Here is a 19,802-nt window from a genome sequence, read left to right as displayed (position 1 = left end):
GAGGACTTTGAGCCTTCAAGCTCTTACAACGCCAGACTCAGGACTCAGCAGAAGTCAGACTTAAGCCATGTGACCCACTGTCCCATTTATACTTTTACATTTGGTTCCTAACCCCAAACTCACTACTGTTAATGTTGATTATTTTAGCCAAGTTAGCACATTTTTCCTTTCAACTGCTAATGTTACATCACTATGTTTGTATTTATCTATCCAAATATTTGCTTCACTTACTAAGGATGACCGAGAATGGGGCACGTCAGCATAGCACACGTATGATGGCATCAGAACAGTCACATTCCATTCATTGTAGCAGGGGGAATGCTAAAGGTTGGCCAATGGAAATTCAGGAATAGTTTGGGAACTGGAAAAAGGTTGATTTCCCTTATTTTCATTCTAAACTTTGTGTAGACAAATCATGTAATTGATCGTCTGACATAAGCTTTCTGCACAACTGGCTTGTTGCTCTTCTTATGAATTATTTTGTGGAAATCCCTCAGAATGGACTTCCAAATAATGGTCATATTTTAATATTATCAATATTTACTGGAAAGTCCCCTGCTGCACCTCCCCCTGCATCTGAAATTACTATGTTAGATCAGGCAAATGTATGGAATAACAGCAAATATAAATAAATATACCCTGAAAGTATATTGATGTGAAAGTGATATTGCTATCCCCCATCTTCTAGTTAAAAAGTTAAAGAATTTTTAAAAAATAATTAGATATTGAGCAACTGGAATTTGCTTTGAGGTTAATAAAGTGAATCTGAGATGTTCTGGTTTGCCCTTCCCATGACCTCAAAGAGATAAGGAGTTCTCCTCAATAGGATGTCCGTACCCAGTACCTGTGGTAGAGTGAGGTCTCCTTGCAGTGATTCCCTGTGCTGAGAAGACACTTCATCCTAAGTGGAATGATGAAGCCCCTTTGAAATCATCATGATATTGGATATCAGGAGTAGATATTAACTTATACTTGACAGCTTATTAACAGCAAGTTTGTAATTTAATTGTAGCATCTTAAATGTTTTATTATTCTAAATTTTTAGTAATCAGATTTGAAGAGAAACACAATCCTTATAAAAATTTAAGGGTAGAAGGGTTCTCAGGTTATTTTTACTTTCTGTTTTAAAATATACTTTATTGAATAAAATAATATTGCTGGCTTTGACCTGACAGGAAGATGGTCCCATATGAGATTACATTCAAACAAAAATTTTGCTTATAATTATATAATACCAGGAACTGTGTCTAGTAATACAAACTTTCTCTAATTGTAATATGAAAATATGAATCAGTATTGTTCTTAGTATATGTTCAGTCTTATAAAGTTTTCAAAAATACTCAAAATTCCATTGGTATTAAATTGCCAGAGGCATAAATACTGATCAATTTACACATATTAATAGCTTTATGTATTGATTGTAAGTGAACTTTAGCATAAATGATTCTAAATAAAGCTAAATTATCTTGAGATTGGTTGGCTTATGGCTAGAATTTAGTCAATAGTTTGAATGTATGATTTTATCCAACATTTTAGTCCATATAGACAGTTCTACATTTTAGAACTGCCTTGCAGGAATAGAGATGAAGTTTCTCATTAGTTTCAAATCTACTTACGTACAAAAGATAGGACAGTGCATTCCAGATTAAAAATCACGTGTGTTCATGACCTTCCATTTCAGGGACAGCACCTAACTTGAATTCACCTCTATGGTAGCAACGAAGGGTGGCTGGAACAAGCTGAGCTTCCTTCTGCACTCTCACACAGTCTGGTCTTCCTTGTTAGCTGGACAGTGTTTTCCTAGGTCCTCTCGTCTAGCTCTGAGTCCATACTTTACATATTCTTCCTAAACTTGCTTTTCCATGGAGGTTTTAAACTGTTTTATTTTACAGTTCGTAGATCTTCATGTGGATGACAGCATCTCAGAGCTGTATGATGGAAGTACACACGTGGCTGCCGTTCTTCCCTTTCTGTCCGTGTGTCCCTAGGAATTCTTACTAGCATGCTCCTGCAGACACCTGTGCTTGTCCTTATCCCCATTTCCTCTATCAGTACTATCCACTGGAATATATACATTTCTTTACTTAGTATGGCAGTCTTCATCAAAATGTCCCATGCCCCACAGAAAAAGATAAAACCTTTGAAGCTTTGAAAGATCAAGTCTGATTTCAACATTCATGTTTTTCTGTATATTTTTATTGAAAATTCATACAATGTATTCTGATCTTCATACAATATATTCTGGTTTTCTGTCCACCTACTCCCACCTCCCCAGCTATTCAACTTGCCTCTTTTTCTCTCCCACTTTAGGAAAAAAATGGGGATGGGGACATAATGAAAAAGCACAAGAAACACACACACACACATACAAACATAAAAACACAAAACTAGAAATCATAATATACAAACAAAAGATCCTGAGATAAAAAAAAAAGTCCAACAAAACAAAACACTATGAGACAAAATGTCTACAAACATACTATTGAGTTGATTTTATGTTGGCCTTCCACTAGGCATGGGGAATACCCTTCAATATGGTTTATATACTTGGTGAGATGCCATTGGAGAAAAGGAAGTTTTCTTTTTCCAGGCAGTGCTCAGTTGGAGATAGCATCTTGCTTAGGGATGGATGATAATGGCCACCTCCCGCTCTCAGCATTGTGACCTATCTGTCTTGAGCATGTGCAGGCCCTGTATGCCCTGTCATAGTCTCTGTGAGTTCCTATGTGTGTCAACCCATTTGTGTCTGGTGTCTGTCTCCCATCCCCTCTGACTCTAGAAATCTTTCTTCCTTCCCCCTCTTCTGCAAAGTTCCCTGGACCCTGAGGGGTTGGATTGGATGGAGAAATCCATTTTAGGACTGGGTGTTTCAAGGTCTCTTACTCTCTGTACACAGCTGTGGATCTCTGTGTTGCTACCCACGTACCCCAGGAAGAAGACAACCCTGATGGTGGCTGAGCGGGTTTTCTAGAACCACCTGTGAAATCTACCTCTCACTTATTTTATAGTTTTTGTACTACCAAAGTTTACATTTGAAATGTGTGTGCTTGCCATAAATGACATCTCAAATTTTATATCTAGAGTATTTATATTTTATGATGCGTGGGCTTTAAGCTATGTTTCCCTAGAATGGATTGCCTCGCTAGCAGTGAATCCCAGAAGTCAGTTCAGATTTTATGTCGCACTGAGACTTTTATGTTTTTCCCTAACTCATTCTTTCCATGTTAAAAGAATACATGTTTAAATTATTATTAATAAAGTCCTCTTTAGGTTTATGTTTAGAGCTACACCTAATTAATTTTGTTACTCTAATAAGCCTTTCTGAGTGTTCAGGGAAACTCTTAAGACTGGAATCCTAAGTCTGTAACTAAGCATAGATGCTCTTTTATCTCAATATGCACTTGCAAAGTGATAGTACTTTGTTATTCCCTGTTAAAACTTGGAGCTTTTCCCTTCCCTTGTAAATAGCTCTGTAATAAAGCAGAACCATTAGAGCCTATCTGAGTGTAGCTAGTCCCAAACAAGGATCGAGAACATAGTATTGTCCTAAGTCTTGTGGTAATATCCAAACTCATTACAGGAGGCCTTTGTACTTTTTCACAATGACCTCTCACATGGCATTTCACATTGACTATTAAATTAATCCCTCATATTTCACTTTCCAGATCAGTTTATATTGAAGTTTTTATGACTAGCCTTTCATGGGACATCATATTGTCCTCATGATCACCGTCTGTCCTTTTAACCTCTGTGGCCTCTCAGTGTCTACATGGTCCAGCAGTTAAGTTTGCACAATTGCAAAATTTTCATCTGCATAATAAAAACCAGAAATAAGTGATATGTTTAAAGAGCTTTATGCAGTTTAGCTTCCAAATGGGTAACACCTACCGATCATCATGTATTATAGAGACTCAAAAGTTAAATTTTAAGAGTAAAGTAAAATGGAATCTCAAATCTAGATTTTTTTTAATGATGAAGTAGTTACCTACCACTTTTTACAATTAAGTGATAGATAGATAGATAAATAGATAGATAGATAGATAGATAGATAGATAGATAGATAGATAGATAGATAGATGGGACATCTCATTCTGCCACCAGACACTTCTTTCTGCATGGAGGGGTTATCCAATGAAGACTGAAACTCAGCAAGCCTTAGGAAACCATAGCTTAAACATTCATTTATTGCGGCACGTGAAAATAAACTTTCTTTGGTAAGTGTTACTTGCCAGAAAGAATGTTATTGAATAGTGAAAAAGCTTAGGAGTTAGTAGCATGTCTTGTTCATCTTTTCATTGCTCTCACAGAATATCTGAACTAGAGTAATTCATGAAGATGTATGTCCCCCTCACGTTTCTAGACCAAGAGCTTGGATGCCCATTTGGGCCTCAAGCCTTGTCAGCTCTGAGGGAAATGGTGAAAGGGGAAGGGAGGGTGTGGAAGGAGCAGTTGTGAAAAGGAGGGTTGGCCTGCCTTACAGCAACCCATTCTCATGGTAAAGAATTCAGTTGGTTGGGATCTAACTTTATCTCCCTCCCTTCTCCCTTATTATCAAGTCAGTCTCTAGAGAAAGTCTGCTCTCTGTTTTGTTTGGATTATTTGTTTTTTTATTTGTTTTTTTTTTTTTTTTTTTTTTGAGACAGGGCCTTTCTTTAACTCTAGCCCTCCTGTAATTCACTCTGTAGACCAGGCTGACCTCAAACTCAAGAGATTCTACTGCCTCTACCTCCAGAGTGCTGGGATAAAAGACATGCCCCACCACAGACCTGGTGTGACAAAGTCTACTCTTGATAGTGTTCCTGTGACCTAATCACTACTGACAGGCTCGTCTCTTAAAGGCCCTCACACCTTTCATGAGTCATATTGGGGTCCAACCTTGAACACTTGAAACTTGGAGGGGAACCATATTCAAACCACAGAGCATCTATGAAGAGAGCAATGTGATCACTTTCCAACTTCACTGCATTGCCTTCTGTACCCTGTAGTTCCTTACTGTGAGTACCAATCGTAGGATGCATAGAGGGATCCTTGATCTCTCTTCCGACTAGATGCCAGTAGCATCTCTTCCCACAAGTGGTTGCATTTAAAAACTCTTCTATATATTGTTCCCTGGTACAAGTCTCTGTTAAATAGTGAATCTGAATGAAACATAACCAGGAAAAAAAAGCAGATACCTACCATAATTGAGAAATGTGTTAACATGTGCTATGTGTTCCTGGACTGTGGCCATAGGTCAAGCCAATTTTAATTAAGTTATAAAAGAAACATACTTTATATCTCCACGCTATAGTCCTCATTCTGATAGTTGGGCTGAGGTGGTTTTTAGTTATACCCAAATAGAAGGAATATCTGCATAGTGACCCAACATAATAGCATCTGAAGCAGGAGACTCTCTTCTATAGGGCTTAGATGCTGTGTCACAAAGCAAGAACCTAGGGATAATTCCTGTGTGCTAGCCTTAAGTTAAGCCATTACTCAAGCCAAAGGGTCTCTAGGAAGCAGAAAAAAGAATGTCTTGTTTTTATTCCTCACCTCTGCCCTAAAGCTGAAGGCTGATGGTTGTACCAGGACCTTGCACATACTTCTGAGCTGGCTCTCCAGCAGTTGCTTTGAGACAAGGTCTTACTGTGCTGCCTCATTTGGCTTTAGATTCATGATCTTCCTGCTGTCTCTGCTTGAGTTCTGGAAATATAGACCTACATAAACACTGTTTGTTGTTGTTGTTTAATCCATAGTGTGATAACCTGTACACTTTCAAGACAGTTTCTCTGAACAATTCTGAACCCAGGTTTGGGAACAAGATCAGCACTAGTAAAATGACAAAGTGAAGCATCTCTGTCCCTCTCTTGTCTCCTTGTCTCTGTCTGTCTTTTTGTCTCGACTCTTTGTCTCTCTCTGTCTCTATCTCTCTTTGTGCCTGTCTCTTTGTCTCTGTCTCTTTCTGTCGCTCTCTGTCTCTGTTCCTCCCTCCCTCCCTCTCTCCTGTCTCTCTCTCTCTGTCTCTCTCTCTGTCTCTGTCTCTCTGTCTCTCTCTCTGTCTCTCTGTCTCTGTCTCTCTGTCTCTCTCTCTGTCTCTCTCTCTCTCTGTCTTTCTCTCTCTGTGTCTCTCTCTCTCTGTCTCTCTCTCTCTCTCCTTTCCCCTCCCTTCACAGTGAAAGCCTCTGTAGATGATGGATCTTCTGATCTCTGCTCATCAGCAGACTCTATTGTCTGTCCCCTCACAACTTATCTGTGTGTTTGGCAGAGTGAATCTTGCACGAGTGTTGTGAGGAATGGTAATGGTTTCCAGCCTTGCCCCCTCACAGATTGAATTTGAATTGGAGTGGGAGGAAGACTGAAAAAGATCAGTTAAGTCCAGAATGTTAAAGTAGGTCAGAACCGCTGACAAAGCTGCACTGGCCAAATCAGCTTTGTAGTTCTTGTAACCCAGGATGCAGCTGCGTTGTGAGCCTCAAGATGGGGGTCAGGACTTATTCAAATAGCCCAGAAACCCCCACTCTGGCTGAGATGAAGCCCTACATCTTTTTCAGTGAAGGAGGGAACCAGGATTCAGATGGGGAGCCTCCAGCTATAGCAGGACTATTTTTAACATTCCTTTGGCTGGATTGAAGAAGTCTCCTGATCTCCACACCAGGCTCAATCTTATCTGCTCTGCTCAGTCTTTTCCTCCCCAAAGAAACCTGTTTTCCCACATACCAGCGCTTTCTTCTCTGAATCCTGAATACTCTCTTCATTTCTGGTGTGTTCTTTTGCCTGAGTTTTTAGCCTTGTCTGGAATGAAAGTATCTTCTGCTGCAGGATCAGATTCTTTCTCATAGTCCTAGCTTCAGCGGAAGCAGGCGTCCTACTCAGGGCTGCCCGAAGCTCACTTACTATGGACGGATCTCTACTTCGTTTTATTCTTAAACCAGTGAATATGACATGATTAATTAATGAGCATGAATACTTACTCCTTTGGCTCTTTGTAATGCATGGCTTATGCCTTTGTTTAGGGTAATGCTTGTCTTTTTATCCACTTCCACTAAATGGTAAATTCTCAGAAGACATGTTTTATGCTTTTTATATTTCATCCAGCATATTAGCTTATTTGTATTTATGGGTAGCCAGGCCCTAATTCTTCTGCAGTACTACTTTAAGATCAGAGGAGAAGTGGCTTGGAGGAATTCGTGCCTCATCAAGCACACTTTGTTCTCAGGTTTAAGTTGAGTAGCTGTCCCGTATCCCTGGAGAGGTCAAGTTCATTATGTCACATGAGGCTCTCTAACTTTGGATGCCTTGAGCTTGTAAGGGAAATCTATTTAACTGGCTGTGATGGATATTGAACTGCAGCTCTATTGATGGCATTTAGGATATGACATGTGTCATTTCGCTTCTCTAGCCCTTTAAACGGTAGTTAATGCGAATGCTGTCAAAGTGATACATGGCATATATCATAGATATCAGCGCGCAGAGTTGTAACTGACCTTCATTTTCTTATCCCGCACTCAGGTACCTCTTGCCTCTGCCCAGATGAACATTTGAAAGTTCCCCTCATCCAACACCAGCAACATGGAGGCTTCATCAATGCTTTCATCACTAAATGATGAGTGCCGATCTGACAACTATGTCGAGCCGCACTACAAGGAGTGGTATCGCGTGGCAGTTGATACTCTAATTGAACATGGGTTAGAAGCCTACCAAGAGTTTCTCATCAAGGAGCGAGTTTCAGACTTTCTGGCAGAGGAAGAGATTAATTATATTTTGAAAAATGTCCAGAAGATTGCACAAAATACAGAACATGGTTCTGATAGTTCCTGTGATGACGGCTCGTCTTCAGGGACTTACTGGCCCATGCAGTCTGATGTGGAGGCTCCAAATCTTGATCTAGGCTGGCCATACGTGATGCCCGGACTCTTAGGGAGTACCCACATAGACCTCCTCTTTCACCCACCAAGGGCACATCTGCTTACAATAAAGGAAACTATTCGGAAGATGATCAAAGAAGCGAGAAAGGTAATAGTATATCAATACTGAAATGAAAAATATGAAATGTGGACAAGTGCAGTGTGGTATATGATGGACACAGTTCCTAAGGTAAAAATCTCAGCATGTGGATCATGCCTGTTATTTTCAGAAAATATATTTATAGACACACATAGGAAGCTCACACTTTTCAATTCTTAAAAGATTTGCATGCATGCGTGCATGAGTGTGTGTGTGTGTGTTTGTGAGTGCACACACATGTACACATATATGCAGTTGCTCCTGGAAATGAAAGAAGGTGTCAGATTCCCTGGAACTAGAGTTACAGGCTGCTGTGAACTTCTCAGCATGGTACTAGGAACTGAACTTGGCTCCTGTGGAAAAGCATCCAAGTGTTCTTAACTATTCAGCTGTCTCTTTAGCCCCTACCATATCTTATGTGTCTGAGACAGTAACAGTAGGTCTCCACTGAAGGATGTATTATGAGAAATTTCCTTCTTTCATAATGGTCCCAAGAAACTTTCTACTCTTGGAGACAAAGGTACGTGGACTGGAATTAGATGATTTTTTTGATATATATCGTTGTTTGCTATAGAACTAAACAACATATTCTTGCTCTCAGAATGGTTCATGATATTATTATATAAACTAGAGTTCTACTTAGCTTTTTTTCTGAATTATGTATTAATAATATAAAATCAACATATGACTAGTTTTTCTAGCGAACTCCTGAAGAACTTAGCATTTTGGGGCCTTGTACTCTTTATCAGGTACTTATATTGCCTTATAATTTTATAAAACTTATTTTAGACTTCAGATAAGACTGCAGAAATGTCCTTTGAATCAATGAAAATTATTCCAAGTTTCTTGTGTCTTTTATCTTTTTTGTTTTGTTTTTGTTTGTTTGTGTGTTTTAAAATAAGATGATCACCATGGAAGATGTTTTCAAGACTGTGGCAACATTTTTCAAGCTTAAAATATCTGGACCAGTCTGGGCGTAGTGGTACATGCCTATAATTTCTGTCCTCAAGAGACAAGAGTCAGCAGGATCTTGAGGCTATCTTCAGGGCCATCCTTGTCTATACAGTGAATTCTGGGCCAGAAAGAGTTAGGAAAACACTACCTCAAAGTTTAAAAAAAAGAAAAAAAATGGACAAAAATATAAATTTTATTTATTGGGTCCATCCTGTATAATAGAGAAATTTAGGACAGAAACATGTAAGTGTGTCCTCATATACTTTCCATGTCAACATGACACCAAAGCACGTGAAAGATATAGTTTTATGAAGTGTGAAAAATATAAGGGCCACAGAGTGCTTAGTGACATTACAGATTGCAAGACAGATAGCTAAAGACATAAAAGTCGCACAAGGAAGACACCATTTTCTTAAGCTAGTGCTAGATGCAGGCTTTGTGTGAGTAAGGCAGCCTCCCCCCCTTTGAATTCAGATAACCTCACTTTTAGGGGGCTGATTCCTTTAGCAACTTTATATTGACAAAGGTGATTATCTGTTTTATTTACTAAACATTAATAAAACGTCAGCTTTCAAATGAGGGCATAAGAGTGGGCCAAGCTTTTAATGAATGAATTAAACTGCCAGTCAAATTTTCTGAAGTGCTATATTTTAAAAACAATCCTTTCTTTTGTGCTGGGAACAAATGATGTGGTTACATTTTATAAATCAGATGAGAATGTGTCGTAAGCCACATTATTCACAGAAAACTGGTGACTGTATCAGAGTATATACATATCAATCTGCCTCCCCCAAGCTATGAGGAACCACAAACATAAGGCAGGTAGTAGCATAATTCTTTTTAGCTAGTCCCCCATCATAGAAAATTAGTTTATGACCTTTTAATATATTACTCTTCCTAATGTATGCTTAATGAGCCTCTGAAGTAATATCTCTATCTGGAAATTCCACTTGAATTAGGACTTCCAGAGGAACCAGAAGTCTATACTATAAAACAAGGTCATATTCTGCTTCTTGTCCATACACTCAAAAATGACATAACATTGAAAAATATCTATCATGTTATATACATGCTGAGTTAAGGAGAATTATTTGATCTTATAAATTGCATGCACTGCAGTTGAGTATAAGTCACAGAAGACAATGTTTGGTGTTTTGGGAGATCAAATATTCTTATCTCTCTTCCGATGCAGTGACTATCAAGGTCTAGTTGACCACATTCATAAGGGATACTGAATCTCAAGGATTTTAAATGTCCCTTCAAATGTGACTCCAGGGAATTTTTTTCTTTAATCTCATTTTTTTTTTTCAAATTCATGTTTAACCCTATACCTGACCAAGGTCCTGCGAAAAGGTTCAGAGTAGGAGCAAATATCAGTCAGTTACAGCATCACACACTCGTAACTCCCAAATTCCAGATACTGAGGCAGGGGTATTGTTAGGTTGAAATCAGCCTGGGATCTCTAGTGTGATAATGTCTCAAAAGGCCAACTGTACAATGAGAAAGAAAACACTATAGAAGCTGCCACATTGGTTTTTAAATATGATTTGTAATCTTCATGCCTGCCCTCTGAGGCAGGGGTATTGTTAGGTTGAAATCAGCCTGGGATCTCTAGTGTGATAATGTCTCAAAAGGCCAACTGTACAATGAGAAAGAAAACACTATAGAAGCTGCCACATGGGTTTTTTAAATATGATTTGTAGTCTTCATGCCTGCCCTCTGTCCAACAGAAAATCAGGTCCTGTTCTTATCCTTTACATCCACAGAAGTTGGCTAATCAGTGACAAACTCTATGTTTTAGATTGTTTTCAGAACATTCATTTTCTATATTAGTAACTCAGTATATTGTCATAACACTGCATTGGGATGACCGTTTATCATAAAATTCTTAAATAAGGTAGATTTTTTTCTTTCTTTTTTTTTGTGAGTAGAAACAAATTTCTTGCTTCAGAGGTTCTCAGGAGAGTCTTCTTGTAATCAGCCTTGTAAAATTTTATGGAAATACAATGCTAAATAAATAAGGCCAGGACAAGGGACAAGAGAGCCAGAATGTGGTCCCAAAATAAGTTAAATCTATGTTTAGTACCCTGCTAGCAAATAAGCTAAGGCAGTTAGGAAAGTAAGGGCCTTGTTATGCAAAACTCTTACATTCAGGAAAAGAGTGTAAGTCCTGCCTGCTGCTGTGTCCAGACAGCTGAGGTCCTTATTGGACATCAAGCTCACCTTCCTATTCTTGGACAAAGGGATGTCACTTGCACTGTATCTTATCTGTCTTTAATCAAAATAAATGTGTGTGTGTCTGTGTGTGTCTGTGATATTCACACATATCTTTTATATTTATTTTACTTTTACAATTGTTTTGTACTTGGGATTAAAGCCAGGGTCTCACATTCACAGAGCATACACCATCTACTTATGAATCATTGATCTCAGAAAGATCCTTAGTTTTCATCCTAGCTTGTTATACAGTCTAGGAATCAAGTTGTTTTTCTAACTAGAATATTATTTTATAGCATTATCTAGGCATTAACATTTTTATGCATAACATTTTTGCCAGTTACTCCACAGATGTTTTATAATCCCTCCATGTTATTGTATGTATTTGCTTATTTTGTTCTCTTCTGAATTTTCAGTTTGGAAAGGCCAACTGTAGCTACTGTCATATATGTTCTCTAAAGTAATGTATTTCAGCTTCCTAAGTGCCTTTCTATGTTGTTCTGAGCGGTTGGCATTTGGACTGACTTCATTTGCTCTGATAGCGTCTAGCATGACTTTTCCCAGGCAATTATTAACATCTCAAGAGGTGTTCCCAAGATTACATATGCATGTATGCTAATTACTGTGAACTCCTCTTATGAGACACTCCTACTGATTACTTTAAAATGTTATCCATTTCTTAGCTATCCTTTGGTACATATTCAGGGAGCTGTTACATCTGATCGTATTGGATCTGTGTGTGTCCAGAATTCTGTTTGCATCCCCGCTTTCTCCTGAATCCTCATGCTCACACAGTACAGCTTATTTTGTGAGATGGAAATCTTACTCCTCAGAATATGGAATCAGAAAGACTCATGAGCAGAAGTATATAGTTTGAATTAGGGTGGAGTCATTTCTGTGGCAGCACACCGCTGACATTCAGGTACCAGCTCCACCCTGAATAGTCACTGTTCCTGGGAATGTTTGTTTAGTCTCCTTGGTTGTTAGTAATACAGAAGAATATTGCCCATCAGTGGGCCCCATGAATGCCAAAGGGAAGGTGAGCAGATGATGGGTACTCATCCTGGGAATCAGCTGGTTGTGTAAAATTAGTGCTAAATCAGTATCTTCAGTTATTTTATAAAGGATATGAAGCAAAATCCTTTTGGTGCCTTTTTCCTTTCCTTTGGTCCAGTACTCCTTTCTAAACCTCCTACAGTTCTCAGCAGCTCACACTTTATACAATGTATCATTCTCTTGGCAGAGTTACTGTCTGATGTGAATGAGCCAGCGTCATTGTGCCACAGAGTCACTCCCCGATGCATCACCATGCAAACATGTCTGTCTAGCTAAGAGATACTTAAGTATTCGTCAGCACTGTCATTACATTAGAATCATCTCTCTCCTAATGATCTCAGCCTTTGTAAAGAATTTCCTCTCTATCTCATCTCTGCTCTGACTCTCAGTGTGAATTCTTCCGTTGAATTTGACTCAAAATTAGTCTTTTCCTGGAAGGATATTTTGCTTCATCAGATTTAATGACATCACTGTTCAGTGGCATGCACTTGAGTATCTTTTCCTTGGATGAGATAATATTCTATGGTAGTTCACGCTCATGTTTGAGAATATGTGTGAAGGAAAAAGAGGAGGGGAGGGGGAAGAGACAGGAAGAAGCTGAGAAGGAAAGAGAGGGATATAGAGAGAGTGAAGGAGATTAAAGAAGGAAGGGAGGACAAGAAGGGAGGGGAGGTAGGGGAAGAGGAAGCGGAGACTGTTAAAATAGTGCTGACTATGCTGGGCATGTGGTTTTGTGGTATGCACAGACAGCCCTTGAGAGCTACCACAGTTTGCGGGGGGGGGGGGGGGGCGGGGAGGGCGGGGGGGTGTCACTTTCTAACATTCAAAAACCATGAGTTTTTATATTGGACTACTGATTTGTCTACATGGGAAACTCCTTTTATTGCTAATCCCCTGGTGCTTTACTGCAAGATAAGGTGGCCTGTCCTGTTACTAGTCATTCCTCCTCTTGCTTCCTTCCCAACCACTAACCCTGATAGGATGCTACTGTAGTTACTTAAGGGAGTTTCCACTTGGAGACCTTTGAGACTTGCCATGCAGTAGTTTTGTGATTCATAGACTGACTGTATAGATAGACGGGCAAAGGTTGCCATCAGCATTTTTTGTTTTGTTTTGTTTTGTTTTGTTTTGTTTTGTTTTGTTTTGCTTCGAGACAGGGTTTCTCTGTGTAGCCCTGGCTGTCCTGGAACTCACTTTGTAGACCAGGCTGGCCTCGAACTCAGAAATCTGCCTGCCTCTGCCTCCCGAGTGCTGGGATTAAAGGCGTACGCCACTGTGCCCGGCTGCCATCAGCTTTTAATGGCTCTAATTTAAATAATACATTTTTGGAAAAAAAAAAAACTCATCGTGGGATGGGGTACAGGCTTAGCATTTCGGTGTCGCCTTAAATCCCAGGTCAGCTTTCTTTTGTTTTTATTTGATATTGCAAATGTTTCTTCTTAGGTTTTTTTGTTTTGTTTTATTTTCTAATTTTGTTGTTTGTTTGTTTTTGTTGCCTTTTTTTTTTTTGTCTTGTTTTTGTGACGTGGAGACGACCACAAGGGGATGCTTGTGCATGCTATCTCCTGACATGACGCTTTCTGTGTATTTAGACTCTCATGTGGTGCCAAGCTGTCCTCTCCCTTCAACTCTCATTGCATTGTTCCAAACTGGAACTCTGCCAGAAGTCACCAGCTTAGGCTTTCACATCAGCGATTTGGCATTTGCCCTTTCAAAATGAGAACACGGTTAGCCAGCCTCGGTGTTTAGTAAGACAACATTTTGCTTGAATCGTCATCTGGGATCATTTGAGATAGGACTATTGCTGGTGTGTTTGAAGATTATGTTCACCACATTGGTCATAGAGCAACACAATGGCTCACAAATGGTAACACTAAGAGGTTTGAACTGGCAACGTATTGATTCAACATAAGAAGAGTTGAATAAAGTGTGGAGATCATTTTTTATACTCATCATATGTGTAGAGATATTTCCCTTGCTGGAAAACTCTGAGGGTTTGGAGAAAGAAAAAAAAAAAGATTTCTCTGAATCTGAAATGAACTGAACTCAGAGTGGTAAAGCAGGAAACCTTCTTTACGAGGTCTTCACAAGCATATCTAAGGTTCTAGATGAAAAATAACTGCTCTTAATATAATTCTCTGAAATTCATATTCATGATGGACCCATGGTCCTTATATGGAAAAATTCTGTAGCTCTAGTTTTGGGGTGGATCTATGACAGAGCTACATGCCAAAATTCACACTCTTAGCTTATAGTGTTACTTATATTGTTACTTAGGATACAGTTTAAAAGGCAATGGAGTATATGATCAAGGCCTATCCAAATTAGTCCTTTGCCTAACAATTACTTAATTGCTTTTGGGTTGGAGATATACAGTTTAGTGGTAGAACATCTGCATAGCTCCACATCTGCAAACTGGCCTTCCTTTGTTACTATGTTGACACTGTTGGGCTAACAACAGTGGAGCTGCTTTATGCTTTATGGAAACAACATTTTGAATATATATGTTTGGCGATTATTTATATTTGCTCATATTTTTTTTCTGCCATAGTCTTCAAATAAAGCCAGAGTCTTAGTTACCTATTGATTTGTGTGATATTAGTTCTGATGGTATATCTATGGTAGTTCTTTGGAATGGTAAGCAGTAATTGTCATTATAAAATAGTGTCATCAAAGAACCGAGTTTTCACAAACCTTAGTAACAACTACATTTCACTTGTTTATTTACATTTGGGGTTTTCAAGACAAGGTTTCTCTGTGTTGCTCTGGATGTCTTTGGAACTTGCTCTGTAGACCAGGCTAGCCTCCAACTTGGAGATCCACCTGCCTCCAACACCCAAGGGCTGAAATTAAAGGTGTGTGCCATCACTACTACTACTTTTTATAGGAACAGATTCAGAAGCCTTACTAAGTTACTCAATTTCATGATGATGATGGATAGATAGATAGTTAGATAGGTAGGTAGGTAGGTAGGTAGGTAGGTAGGTAGGTAGGACAAACAAAGAGGAAGGAACAGGTGACATTCTACCAGGGAATGAAAGAATGTGGACAAAGAAGAGATAACATACTCTGGTTCTAGGCACTCTTCATTTAGAACACTATAGATTGGATAAGCTAAAGACCTTTGTAGTCACTGAGGCCTTTTATCAAAGGTTAACTTTCAGACTGGGTGTGGTGGTAGAACATACCTGTAATGGTAAATAGAGGCCAAATATTAGCCCTATCTCTATTGTGAGTTCCAGAGCAGCAAAGGCTACAGGACTAGACACTATTGCCAAAACCAACAACAACAGCAACTTGTTGAGTTTCTTGACAGGAGCATTGCTTTACTTTGCCTGCAGTCTTCTCAACGAACTAGCGTGACATTGCTGTGCAAGGGAGCCTCTCTGGGATGAGGAATGTGCCATGTTCATGTGTGCCACAGGACTGATTCTCAGCTTCATCACTCAGTGTATACCTTCCATATCAGTGACTGCAGTCTTTTAAGTTGTCACTCTGAATGATCTAGAAATGCCTGAGCTTTCAGCATCAGGCCTGGAGCTGACATTTTTCTGAAAATCCAAAGTAGAGAAACTATGATATAGCTATGTGTGATTGTAATCATCTTTAATGCTACTACTCAGGAGGCTAAGGCCAAAATCATGTCAGGAACTCAGAAACTGCTTAGTGTACATACTGAGTTCCAGGCTGTCCAGAGCTATACAGTAAGGCCTTTATCTCACATATTAAAAAAAAAAAAAAAAAAAAAAAAAAGGAAAACCATTCAAAAATTGGTCCAAGAAAGAAAATTACAATACATAATTGATGTAATAAAATGCCAGGAAAATAGATATTGGCGAGCTTGTTATTCTATTAATGTACATATTTACGATTCACTTTTTAGTTATTTTCAGAATACTTACATCCCTCATGAAAAAGTTAATAGCAAATGTGATAAGAAAGTCACTTTCTGGGTTGAGATAACAAACACTGCTAGCCTGAGAAAAATAAGCAAAAGTGAAGTATTGGGGGCCTGCAAGTGTGTGCTTATGTGTATGGTTGTATCTTAATGCTTTGTGTGGATCTAAAAACAGTGTTAATTTATTAAGTACTATATATATGTACATATTGTTAATAATGTAAAACCTTCACCTCTGCCATGTTTTCCTTTTGATGTTCCATAATAAAACATAATAACATAGTACAACTTCTGCACAGTGATGTGATGGCGTAATAGGACGGAGCATCCTGGGTGCAAGCGATAAGAGGTTCCCTGTTGTGTGGAGATTTTAAAATTGCTGGTAATAAGGCTGCTTAGAAGGCTGCTGCTTTTTATTATAGGGCAACAGTGGCAATTGAGAACAGCATTACTGAGAAGGAACTACTTCGTCCTCACTGCTCCTCCTTCCACTAGTCTCTCACTCACCAGCATCGCCAACCCAAGGACAGGCCTGAGATGAGAGTCTCAAGGCGGGATTCCTTTAAGAATGAGGAAAGTCTCCTAACTGTGCATAAATGTTTGCTGCTAAATAATCACTGGCCCCTTGAAGTTAGAAAGCAGAGAATGCAGCTTCCTTATCTCCTTTCACAATGCAGAAGAACCTTCCTTTAAGCCTTACTGATTTCCTACTAATAATCATTTTGATTTTTGCCTCTTGGGTTTGGAGTGTGGGGGGCGGTGTGTGTGGGGGGATATCTTAAACAAGCAAATAAATGCGAAAGGCAAAAGCATTGCCATTTGTCTAAATATCAATCCGATATTCACTACTGAAAAATCCATAATGGAACACATCCGCATCACAGGAGTCATATTTCAGCTCTCAGAAACGCTCGCACAGTGGATAGCGAAGGCAAACATGATGCTTCTGTCTTACACACAGGCAGAGAGTCCAAAAGTCCAAGTTAACCAGCTGACCAGTGACCATAGCACTCATGGTAGCCAGGCTCCCAGTTCTTCTGCATCACCGTGCGTTGTGTAAGCCTTTGTGTGTCGGAAAAGGAACCCTTAATCACTGAGCCCCACTAGTAAACTCAGACTTCTAGATCTTTTTACTTTGCAATTTTCACTTATTATTATTTTTAGATTCATTTGATTCCATGTGTGTGAGTGTTTTGCTGACATGTATATATGCGCACCACCTGCATAGCTGTGAGCCAGTCTGTGGGCGCGAGCCAGTCTGTGGGCGCGAGCCAGTCTGTGGGCGCGAGCCAGTCTGTGGGTGCTAGGAACCAAATGCAGATCCTTTGCAAAAAGTAAACGCTCTTTTCAGCCCTGTCCTTTGGACTTTTCACTGGCTATGGTATAGACCTTTTCAGGGTGGTTCCTTGGCATAATCTGATTGTGTGATCTACTGGCAGACTATAGTTTACAGCTCACTAATTGTGCCACTGGTTGCTTGCTCTTCATATCTTTCATCTGTGTGTATTTTTAAGGTCTTCATTTTTTTGTTTTTTGGTTTTTTTTTTGGGGGGGGGGGATTTGGCTGAGATTTCTCACATGCCAGAAAATCTGTAATGCCTTTGGGAGTGAAGGATGGAAGACATGAGGGATTTAAGGATTTAGAGAGGGCTTGGCAGTTAATACAGATCACCCTGTGTGGGTAAGAACTGGGTTTGATGATGTCATCAGATGTTGGCTGTCTATATCCTTTTTCACTTTATACCATGTGGATGCAATCCTTCTGGACTCTCACTAAAAGTCTAAGTGTTTAGCTGGATGGTGGTGGCACACATCTTTAATTCCATCATTTGGAAGGCAGCTAGATCTCTGTGAGTTCAAAGCTAGCCTAGGCTACAGAGCCAGTTCTAGGAAAGCCAGTTATATACAGAGAAACCCTGTCTCTAAAACAATACAAAACAAAAGAGTCTAAATGTTTGCCAGGGTCTCCTTTTCCTTAGGAAAACTGGAACTCTGTCTTTTAACTTCCTACTGATTATCTAAAGCTCTTTCAGGGCTTTTGCTTTCTCTGCAGATTTCCCACTTGTTCTCTGCCTGCATGGGATTTGGTGCAAACCCTAGTTTCCTAGGCACTGACTTCAAGTGGATCTTCTCTGTGGTCAGGACTCCTTAGCTTTCTTTACTTTGGTAATTCTGAACTGAGATTTTGTTTATCCTCTGAGATTGATAGATGTCTCTTGACTACAGTTACTGTTAGACCCCAGTGTTTTTTCACTGTGAGCTAGCAAATGGGAGGTGAAACGGGCAGAATCTGCCCTTGTCTGGATCTTGGTCCCACAAGCCCTGGCTGCCAATTTTATTTATTTTAAAAGTTGCTTTTCTGCACAGATCAGTTTACTATAAGATGGCTGATAAAGACCACTGTAGTCTGAACCACATGAGAATTTAAGAAAAACATTTCTGTCTTAGATGTTATTCATGGGTTTAAAATACAAAAGTAAAATATCACTAGAAAAAATTCACCAGACAATTGGTTGAATTTATCTTAGTACTAAACTATGAATATTGTTCATCTGAACAATGAAATTTACATTCATTATATACCCATGCTGAATATTTTAACATTTGTATAAATGGGAGCCATTCTGCATTTTGCCCTTTTCTTCTTCTATTTGTGTCTGTCTGTCTGTCTTTCTTTCTTTTCATTTAAGTTAGGGTCTTGCTATATATCCCTTGCTGGTCTGGAGCTTACTATGTAAACCAAACTAGCTTCTGACTCACAGGGAATCCCCCTGCCTCTGCCTTCTAAGTACTGGAATCAAAGGAGAACAGCTGCATACTTTTCTAACATTTTTCTTAATGTAGGGTACATCAGGAAACATTATTTCCAAGGTTGTCTTAATGAAACTCTGTGAATCTAAACTAACTTTGATGTGCTCCTGCAGTTAAAAATGTCACTGTTTAAAAGGGGTGCTTGAATTTCTGTTCCTTGCTTTTAGAATCTTAGAGAGCCAAGTCCTTGAAACACTGCAAATGTTTAATTCTGAGAAACTTCAGAGTTTGTGTACTTCAGAATCTAGAGATTTATATGCATTTGTTCGTTGATTGAGCATGTATGTGTGTGTGTGGGTGTCTGTATATGCATCACTTTTGTGCAGAAGACTGTGGAGGTCAGAAGAGGGTGCTGGGTCCCATGGAACTGGAATCAACCAAACCAAACCAGGAGTTTAAGGGCAGTAAGTTCACATAACCACCGAACCGTCTCTTCAGCCCCCTGCTTCTGTATTAAAGGCTAAAATATATTTTCAAATAACACTATAAAAGTTAAACAACCGTATAAAATTTAGTAGTGCAGTTTCCTAACATATGTATAAATTTCACATTTAATCTGCTTATATTAAACATGATTGTAAAAACATACATAATCCTATAATTTTTAAAAAGTGTGAAAATCAAAATTTATATCCTAAAGTGAAACAAAATATAAGAATCTTACGACATCATATTCAGTATAGTTATTTTACAATATATTTTACTTTGGGGAAATATGTATGAAAAGTGCTGTGTTAACCTTTTGAACTACATATAGATTAATTTTTTTTCTATTCACTTATCACAGTAAAATTAAAAACCTGTCCACTAAGAGCAAGCTCAATCCCCTCTGTCCAGTGACACTTTTAAGTATTCATTTCAGCTGCTAACACTCGGGTTTTTA

General features: G+C 39.0%; 1 protein-coding gene across 3 annotated transcripts in view; it reads left to right on the top strand.

The window, feature by feature from the left end:
• Fam83b (family with sequence similarity 83, member B) overlaps nt 1-19,802 on the top strand; it is a 79,656-nt gene that overhangs the window by 13,784 nt on the left and 46,070 nt on the right. For all 3 annotated transcript variants that reach the window (NM_001045518.2, XM_006510953.3, XM_006510952.4), the window contains exon 2: nt 7,489-7,992. In NM_001045518.2, coding sequence (NP_001038983.1) covers nt 7,549-7,992 — 444 coding nt within the window. In that variant the 5' untranslated portion in view covers nt 7,489-7,548. The remainder of the gene's footprint in view (nt 1-7,488; nt 7,993-19,802) is intronic.

This window comes from Mus musculus, chromosome 9 (assembly GCF_000001635.26).
Source record: "Mus musculus strain C57BL/6J chromosome 9, GRCm38.p6 C57BL/6J".
NCBI lineage: Eukaryota > Metazoa > Chordata > Mammalia > Rodentia > Muridae > Mus > Mus musculus.
This window is presented reverse-complemented; position numbering and strand designations above follow the sequence as displayed.